Source organism: Epinephelus moara, chromosome 19, assembly GCF_006386435.1.
Source record: "Epinephelus moara isolate mb chromosome 19, YSFRI_EMoa_1.0, whole genome shotgun sequence".
NCBI classification, from domain to species: Eukaryota; Metazoa; Chordata; class Actinopteri; order Perciformes; family Serranidae; genus Epinephelus; species Epinephelus moara.
This window is the reverse complement of record NC_065524.1, coordinates 4,352,252-4,362,597: the sequence shown is the minus strand read 5'-3', so window position 1 is coordinate 4,362,597 and position 10,346 is coordinate 4,352,252. Positions and strand designations below refer to the sequence as shown.

Sequence of the window (10,346 nt, the reverse complement as noted above, 5' to 3'; positions counted from 1 at the left end):
CCGACCCAAAGCCGACGTAACAGAGACGTTTGATGAGCTGGGACAAAAGAGTATTAAATTTAAAGATATCCGCCCATGCGGCCCACGCTTGTCAGACGTTATAAATTCAGGGCCGATGTGTCGTCCTCAGGCCGACGTCGGCCAGATGTATGTGTGCTATCTGGGTACTGTCACAAAAACCTTTGTCTGTGCCATTTTAGTGAATTGACTCCATCTCATGACCAAAGAAAATCTTCATATTCCTCAATTTATTGATTTATCATTCACAGGTGTAAATAATCAACTAATCACATCTGAAACCAATTTGCCTAAACCCTTTTCAAAGCAGAAATCATGGCATGGCAGCTTTTGTTAATATTAATAACTTAAAATAGTTTCCCACTATGACAAGTCAGAATGTGAAAAAAGGCTCATATTGTAGATATTTTCTCATAAACAAGTGGGCAGGCTGTGGCATTATTGTTGCGGTTATGTTTAAGCATGTTTAAGCTTGGTTTAACAAGCATGAGACATGATCTGCTTATTAACAGTGTTGGGATTCATGGGACCAAAGATGATTTGTCATTTTTAAAATCTACACTGGATATGTGAAGGCTTTTCTTCTCTGCATGCCCTTTGTTCCTCAAACAAAGAGAGCTATTTGACATCCATCTCCACAGGATGCCTCATGGTCACACCCAAGTGAGACCACCATATACATAAACATATAGCAGCAACTACCTCCTCCTCTCCATGGAATTTAGAGCCCAGGTGGAGGTAGGCACAAAGGAGAACGTATACCTGTTAAGCGCAGGCCAGAGGGAGGCAGCTTATACTCTTGGCTGAGAGGATGAGTATCACCCATACAAATGGATTTCACTTTCTTAAGCACCTGTTTGTTAAAAATGTCATCCAGGCTATTGAATTTCACCCCAGCTATTTTAGAAGCTACCTGTACAATTCTCCCGAGGGAGTTCTTGTCCTTGCTACCAAGGTTTCCATACCAACAAATGATGGAGAAGGAAAAAAATGACTCAATGAAAGCACTATAAAACATTTTCATCAAAGTCCTATCAACCTGAAATTTGGCGAGCTTCCTTGGACAAAAGAGGCGTTGCTGACCTTTTTTGCACAGCAATTCACAGTTCACATTAAATTTCAACTTGCTGTCAATTATGGTGCCTAGATATTTATAATTGGTCACCAGCTCAACTGGCTGGCTGTGGACAACACTACGCTGAGGAACTGGAGAGGGTCGTCTAAAATCTATACAGATCTCCTTTGTTTTAGAAACATTGATTTGGAGGAAAGCTTCATCACACCAAGATATAAAATCGTCAAGAACCTGGCCATGACCGACGTCATCATCACTAAGCAGGCTGACGATAACAGAATCGTCCGCATACTTTATGATGAATCTGTCAGTGTGGTGGCTACAACAGTCATTTGTGTACAAGATGTATAAAAGGGTGGACAGAACACAACCTTGAGGTGAGCTGGTGGAGAATGTTAATAAGCTGGACAGTGTTCCATTGACTCTTACTTGTTGGGATCCTTTTGTGAGGAAGTCAAGAATCCAATCCACAAACCATGCATCCAGACCAAAGAAGTTCACAAGTTTGTCAGCTAGAACATGAGGCTGGATTGTATTAAAGACTGACGAGAAGTCGACAAAAAACAGCCTGGCATGAGTCTTGCTGCTTTCTAAATGCCTATAGACAAGGTTAAGTAAAGTAGCAGTAGCTTCTTGTACTCCTCTCTTAGCTCTATAGGCAAACTGAATAGGGTCTAGCAAATGCTCAGTCTTTACTAGTAACTCTGCTTTGACCAACTTCTCAAATTGCTTCATAACTATAAAGGTTAAAGCCACCGGCCGGAAATCATTCAATGTGGTAGGACTGTTTGTTTTGGCAACAGGCACCACTATGGACTGCTTCCATAGAGATGGCACCTTCTGCTGGGAAAGAGACCTATTAAAAATATAATTAAAAATGGGGCCAAGCTGGTCAGCGCAGGTTTTTAACAGGCGACCACCATTGTGATCAGGGCCAGGGCTTTTCGGTTTACACCTTTTAAAACACCTAATTACATCGTCCTCATCAAAGAAAGGGCTCAGAGGAGGGGCTGACATGAGACAATATTTAATCTCAGAATGTTTATTAATAAAATCAAGGGCATCAAATCTGACATAAAAATCATTAAGGCACTGGGCCAGCTCTGCATCTGATTTGTAACCATTTAACTGAACTTTCTTCCTACCACATTCTTTGGTCCCAGTGATTGTTTTCATGCTGTCCCTGACAGAGCCTAGATTGTTCATTTTGAGCTGACACTCAATTTTCTCCTTATATTGCCTTTTGCAGGTCCTGATCTCATGCTTAATTTCCTTCTGCAGGTTACAGCTTTGTCTGTTGCCTTCCCTAAATGTTTTTTTCTTTCTTAACAGAAGGTCTTTAAGTGACTTAGAAACCCACGGCTTATTGTTGGGATAAGTTTTCACATTTCTTTCTAGTATAACACTTTTCTCAGTATGAGACCAAACTACTCACAGCATCAGTCAGTTCATCTAAATCAGCAGAGGACTCCTTAAACATCTCCCAGTCTGTGACCTCCAGGCAACCCTGTAAAGTGAGGCAGGCGTCATCATCCCAGACTTTCACTCTGAGGTTTTGCACTTTGCCTCGCTTCAGTACAGTGTGGTGGACAGGGATGAGATGTATGCAGTTATGGTCAGAGGAACCTAGAGGCGGAAGGGGGATGGATTTATATGCATCTTTAACATTACCATAACAGAGATCTAAGATTTTATTATGTCTGGTGGGGCATGTGATGTACTGATGGAAGTCTCTCAGCGTGTTTTTCAGAGTGCATTGGTTCATGTCACCAAGGATGATGTTAGTCGTCAAACTTGATTGGACAGTACTTTCACAGTGACATGCCCCTTTGTAATGTCACCAAGCAAACTTCAGGAAAGTTGTGTTCTCTCATAAATCTTCCTCTTCGTCCTTAGCTGTGGACAAGCCCAGAGATGCCCTCTTCCCTCCTGGGCCCAGACAGGCCTCTCTTTTTCTCCTGGACCACGACTTGCCCTCGCTCATTGCAGGAGGAAACACAAGATTTGCAATTAACTTTCCAGCAACAAGGAGAACAAGTTGAGTTAGCACCCCAACATCTAACTCTGCAAGGACCCCAAGCGACAGGCTTCCTTGGATCTGCACCTTTGGAGCAAGGACACAACAAAGACTGCATCTGGAACCACAGCTCTTTCCAGCCTTCCTCTGCCGGCTAACAAAGCAGCACACCATAAAGCGACTCTTTCTTCCATCCATTCAAGGATCGGTAATGTAACAACTGGGCATAGCTTTATCACAGCTTTACAGTCTAAGCAAGACTGTTTAACTTGTTGTATGTGATTTAATGCTGTTTACTGTATTGTTGTTGTGATTGTTTGCAGCTGCGCTAAAAAGTACGAACTGTTGCATGCACACAATTGGAACATACTACTTTCTCATTAAATTACGCTCTGAACTTTGACCCTCTTACACATGTATCTGTTACCTTGGAGATCACACAAAACACTGTTCACAAAGCTTGTCAGAGAAGGAGGTCGACCCGGAGAGCCCTGCAGTTGTTACTTTGGAGTGTTTGTAGTTTTAACTTTTAAGTAATAACTACAAACATTTTAGATCCTAACATATTACATTAACAACAGTGAACTTAAGCATTTCTGTCATCATTATTTTCATAATTATGTCCTTTTGTTGTGTGTAATCTTTATGATTATTTTGTACATACTAACAATATTTTTATTATTACTATTCGACTGGTCATTTGGTCACATGAATATGCTGTCAACCATCAATGTCCACTGGTAAGCCATCTGTCTGTAGCTCTATCAATGTGACGTATTGCCCACTGTGCAGACAACTGTGGCACAGAATAGCCAGAAAAGCATGCTGGTCTGCATTTTGCAAATACAATTGAATGTAGTAGAACATCCTGGTATTTTTGGCATACTGCATTTGACATACTATGTATTGGAACATACTAAGTCTTCTTCTGGCATATACTATATAGTATCGTAGCACATGTATTGGAACGCACAGATACGCACAGTCTGGTAAAAATATTCCCCTCTGAAATATGTAGACCTAACGCTGTGTCCTCACAGCAACCAAGTGCCTCTCTGTCCACACTGAATGCACTTCTGTAACATCATGTAAAACAAACCACTGTACCTATCGGGTGTGCACTCATGTAAAAGAACCACATAGGATATAAACTGTGCGGGCATTATCATTTCTAAGACGTAACCACTTAAAAGATGGGTGAGTACTTGCTGTTTTACTACGTTTCTAGGCTACTTTTCAAACAGAAAAAAAAGGGTTTTATATTGTGCAATTTACTGGAAATTACATACAATATAGTCAACAACAAGTAGGTTGGTAATACCAGAAACTTTCAGCTCTGGTTTGCAGGTTTGCGGTTTTAGTTCGGGTCATTGATTAACACATATGTTTATTGGTCAGTTAAGGGGAGATTGGTTCTTGTAATAGGCTAGGTTGGTGCGGCTTTAAAAAGCCTTGACCTGTGCATCATTACAATACAGGCACCTTTACATTTGCCTCCACAGCGTAGCCGAGAAAACATTTTAATACTAAATGAACCTAGTTGTATAGGAATTTCAGCATTACTCTCAACAGCAGATTACTTTCTATCACTACGTCAAGAATTGTGTTTTGGTCATTTATTAAGGCCAACACACTGCAAAGATAAAAAGCATTCATCTAATCATTTAATGACAAAATTATATTGTACACATACTATTCATTATGATAGAAAGTCACCACAGGAGACAGACTCATCTGTCAACTTATATTTCTGATGAAAAATGCAGACAAGTGAGAAAATGGAACTCAACTGCAGAATACACACGTCATTTCTAAAACTACAATGCTGTTGGTCATTTGAAAATATGCAAACAATAGCAAAGGTACTGAGACAGATGAACCTGTATACAAAATAAAACAAGAATCCAGGATGTGAGGGCCTGCCATACAGCAACACATTCACAACAATAAAAAACAACTAACTGGGGAGAGAGAAATAAAGGACAACATGGTTCCCAGGACTGTCATGATAACACCTGGATCTTTAAGTTTAGAAACTTGGACAGCAACAAGCTGCCAACATCATCTCAGGGGTCAGTCTATTATGGATGTGGGAAGTGAAAAGCATTAATACAACAACTAGGACTTCTCCTTCTTCTTCTTTTTCTCCTTCTTCTTCTTTTTCTTTTTGGGTGATTTTTCTTTTGGCCTTTTTTCTTTATCATCATCACTACTATCACTGCTTTCATCTTTGCCATCTTTTTCTCGTTTGCCTTTGGATGACTTTCCCTTGCTGTTTGTGTCTTCCACTTTGACTTTGCTATGACTTCCAATAGTCTGCTCCTTGCTCACCTCCTCCTTAACCTTGATGTTTGGAGGTGGTGTCACTCCACGGGACACCGTTATGAGCATCCTCTCCTTTCTCATCTCCTCTTTCAGGGAGATGTTTTCCTGCCCAGCCCTGTGGCTTCTGCAGTCATCGTGATGTTTACTTCTGTGATGTCTTTCGTCCCTCTTGTCTCGTTGGTAGTCTCTGTAATTCCTGTGGTCTCCTGAATCTCTATCATAACCATAGTCCTTGTGGTCTCTCCTGTCTGAGGGACGTGGGTGTGGAGTGCTGTTGCTAAAGTGGTGCGAGTATCCCTCGCTGTCTCCAGCATGCTTGTCTGTCTGCACTTTCTGCAAAAAAAACACAAAAAAAACCAACAACACATAAAACAATTCTGCAACATGAAGATTAAAAAAAACAAAGAGTTTATGGCATCTTTAAGACAGAGGTGGTAGCTAAACCCCAGCATCTGAAGGTGCTGGATGACCAATTTTGCTTTTCATAAAATGTGATAAAGTTTGTTGTGAGATTAAAAAAATCCATGGAGTTGATATTATCAAGGGATTTACACCTATCAGCCAAAAACATTAAAATCTCAGACAGGTGAAGTGAATAACATATATAATTTTGTTACAATGCAATGTTCTGCTGGAAAACCTATGGTCCCAATATTCATGTGGATGCCATTTGACATGCTCCAACCACCCAAACAGCGTTACAGACCAAGTACCCCCCCTCAAGGCAACAGCACTCCCTGATGGCAGTGGTCCCCCCAGCAAGACAATGCACCATGCCACACCACAAAAACTGCCTGCGGAACGTGGCAAAGAGTTCAAGGTGTCAATCTGGCCTCAAAATTCCCCAGATCCAAGTCTGATTGAGCAATTATGGTACCCTGATCCACAGTGGGGCCTCCTTGGATTGAACTTGGCTCTGACCTGTCAAGGCATGGATACAGGACCTCTGGGGAGTGTCCTGTGGTGTCTGTCACCAGGATGACGGTGGCCGAACCTTTGAGTTCTGCGGGTTGTGAGGTGGGGAACTAGGACGTTCCAAAGATTCTTGATTAGATTAGGATCTGGGGAATTTGGAGGCCAGGTCAATGCTTTTTGCCACATTCCTCGGCCATTCCTGAGCACTTTTTGTGGTATGACATAGCGCACTGTCTTGCTAGAGGGCCACTGCCATTAGGGAGTTACATGGGCTGTCTTTAAATTAGGTCTACAAAGTTGACATTTTGGCCTTACGACTCACGTCATCACCTTTTCACAAAACCTTTTAATGTGGCCATTCTCGACATGTATAAACATTTGGTCAAAGACCAGTTTATTTAAAGCATGCTCAGGACTTCCCCCTCACCCTTTTGCTAAAAGAATATAGTACCTAATATAACTATATTATATTTTATCTTACAGTCACCAAAACTAAAATTAGGGATGCACCAACTGTGAAACTCTGGGCTGATATCAATGTTTAAGGGCGCTTTTACACCTAACTTGTTTGTTTCGGTTATAACAAACCCAGGTCCGTTTGCGTGGTAAGTACGGTTAGTTTGGGCTAGTGTGAAAGCTGTCAATCAAACCCCTGGTGCTGACCAAACAACCAAACTGAAACGGCTCGAAAAGGTGGGTCCACTTCCAAACAGACTCTGGTGCAGTTAGTTTATGGTGTGAAAGAAAACAAACCAACCACAGGATTTTATGACAGCAGATGTGATTTTAGCATGATTTCAACTGCTAAACCAGTAACAATCCATCTTCTGATCATGAAGTCTGTCTGCCATTTCATAACTGATCCTGATAAAGGCCACGTATATCCCATAACCTATTTATGCTAATGCATACATGTGACCATGGTAACACATATGCATGTCAGTGTGGGTACTTTCCCTATTTAAAAAGCTGTTAAAACTGCCATCATTATTTCTGACTCTGTGTACATTGTTCATTAAGTCCAATAAAAAGTGTGTGACAGTGATCCCCAGAGGCAGATAATGTATCATTCTATATCAAAGGTGAAAATAATGTCAGTTGCACAAGATCTTAGAAGCAGTTGATCGAATGTCAGATTTGGCAGTAAGAAGGACTCCTTATAAAGAGTTGTTTTGGTAAATTGAGTAGTTCTTGCGCAATCAAGTTCTTGGAAATCAAACAGGACAGAAAACATTTAGGTTTCCTAAGAAATCAAACCTATTGGGACAACACACACACACACACACACACACACACACACACACACACACACACACACACACACACAAACGAACAGACGCCCACTCACTCAAATAGTATAAAAGCATTTGTAAGTTGGATAAGCGGGGCTGTTTCTACTGTTTCCTGCAGGTTTCTGCTGTGATCTACAATGCTGCTGAGTTGTATGCTGCAATTAAAGTAATCCCATTGGCTGTAACTTTTCTCCGTGGTTCTCCGAGTCTCTTCATTTCAGTGTTTGTTGAAGTTGAGCATTTTCATTACAGTATTAAGTCCCAAATCATCACTTTATAAAACACATTCTTTTAATCCTGTCTCTTGTTTGTCATTATTCATAACATGCCATTGGTTTGCAGTCTAATAATAGCCTACTAATAATGCCTACAATCATTAATTCCTCTATGAGCTCTTTGTGAAACCAAAGAACAGAAATATTAACACTTCAGACGCATTAAAGTGCTGCTGCATAAACTTCTGTCAGTCACAAGAATTTGATTTCCTCACATGGGTCCAGATGATGCAGGATGACAAACATCAAAACTGTCTAATCAACAAGTTACCTGTCAGACTTCATGTTTACTCCTCTTGGTTCGAGATTTTGAAAAACCTCAGCGCATTTCCACCTAAATTACCCTGGTAAAAAAACTTTCCCTCAACCCCAAACTTTCCCTGAAAAAAGTACCTAGTAGGGGAGTAGGACTTTTCAGATTACCGGCAACTCTTGAGGTGCGGGGCTGTGTGCTGAAGACAGCTGATTGGTGGAATACACACTTGCAGCGTTCTGCACTTCCTGACACGGGCAGCCGCTGTAAACTTTATTTAATTTCCTCAAGCTTCATTTCGTTTGTGTTCTGATTAAGGAGGGGTACCGAAACCCGGTACTAAATTAGCTCTGGGGCTAAATTATCAAAGACCATAGTATTGATAAGTGCTAACAGTATCGGCTCTCCTCTGTGCTGGCGCTGAACTCCTCCACATATACCGGTGAACAGCCAAGCGGAGGCGGTGGAAACAAAGTGAAGATAACTTGTAAATGACTCGAGCTGATGGCAGCCACACTTATTACTGTAAGTGCAATTAAACCTTGGCGAGTAAGAAGCCAATAATTTATCAATACATGTGTTCAGAAAGCATGAACATATAAACATGTAGACAGCGATATTCAATATGCTCCATCCACAGTCTGTCATCCACTGACACTAACGTTATGTCTTACACAAGGACAGCACGCTGGTTCGGCTGATAGCGAATTGTTACTAATAAGCTGAAATGACAGCTGTCTGTATGTAGTAGTGCTGCACGATTAATCTGATCGCTGTTGCAATCACTATGTCAGGCTGTGCGATTACATAACCGCACAAAAGGCTGCGATTTAACCTAAATAAATGTTAACGTGTGTGCCTGTGAACGTGACTACATCTCCTGTAGTGTGTGGAGGTTGTTGACATTACGCCCACAAGCTATCCTGGTGTGTGCAGCACATATGGTCAGGTGATCACCCGGCGTGCAGCAGTAATCCCTGTATCCTTCGTTCCTTTGTTTTTCAAAATAAAACCAAATATGAAAAAACAAAATAATGACTTGTTTTTTCAGTATGTGTTTCCAGAACCAAAATGAAAAAACGGATAACGGACCGGATTCGGGCCTTTCATACACTTTCAATATTTCCATCTCTCCGGAAGCCAAGTTATTTTCTTTTGCAAGCACTGGTTTCTTGTCGGACCGGTCGGAGTGACAACTACATCCGGTTCATGGAAGCTAACGCTTTGGTTAACAACCGCTGCGTGTGGAGGCTGCAACTTTGGAGAAATTGTTCAATATGAGGTAAGTTGTGCTAAGGTAACAATACGTGCCAGCTTACTGTTTGCTTCTACAGCTGACATATTGGAACAGACTTCATGTGGAGAGTAATTTTTACGTTATTTGAAGATTTATGTTTGACGCGACTCGCAAATTCGCCACATTCAGCCATAACGGCAGCACAGAAATAATGCTGTATTTAGGTGGATTTCAGCACTCACATGCATTTTCTTTGGAAAATGCCACTCTAGTTAATTTCTATAAACATTATAAAAGTAGCATGCTGGGATATAAATGCAATTTTTGTACTTTTCCACAGCACAGAACAAAATGAATTCATCTATGTTCTATGGGAAGCGACCAAGTGGACTTCAAACCAGGGTTCCACCAGTCAAAAGTGACGACAGCTGTCTTGCCAGTGTGGATAGTGATGAAGACTACACTCCTACACCACGTTAGCACTATCCACTAAGCTACCGACGGCCTATTGCTGCCGGTTTCATCACCTGGTTAGGAGTGTAGTCTGTACGCAGCATGCACAGACCCCATGCACAGAGGCACTGCCTCGCCGCAGTGGTCGCGGGCTCGATCCCAGCCTGCGGCCCGTGTCATTCTCCCATTCTCTATTTCCCCACTTCATGCTGTCCTAAAGCAACAGGCCAAATAGATAATGTTATAAAAAAAAACAGCAGTAATAATGCTATAATTGTCTTGTAGAGTTTCAGCTTTTTGCCATTTACACATGGCCATATGTTTGTGAATGTAACCATGTGTACAAGATGTGTATATAATATAGATAAAAATGTCTGCACTCTTATACAGTGATTTCTTTTTTCTACACCAGGTGATGAAAGCAGCAGTAGTACTGACAACAGGAGCAGCAGTGATGAAGACTCTGATGGAAATCACGATGCTCTT

General features: G+C 41.3%; 2 protein-coding genes across 3 annotated transcripts in view; both read right to left on the bottom strand.

The window, feature by feature from the left end:
• The window catches only part of borcs7 (BLOC-1 related complex subunit 7), a 1,032,483-nt gene that overhangs the window by 707,373 nt on the left and 314,764 nt on the right, over positions 1-10,346 (bottom strand). The gene's annotated exons all lie outside the window — the stretch shown is intronic.
• Positions 4,841-10,346, bottom strand: part of si:ch211-195b21.5 (uncharacterized) — a 39,081-nt gene continuing 33,575 nt past the window's right edge. Inside the window, exon 8 of the mRNA XM_050070682.1 lies at positions 4,841-5,768. Within this exon, the coding sequence (XP_049926639.1) occupies positions 5,229-5,768 (540 nt within the window). The 3' untranslated portion in view covers positions 4,841-5,228. The remainder of the gene's footprint in view (positions 5,769-10,346) is intronic.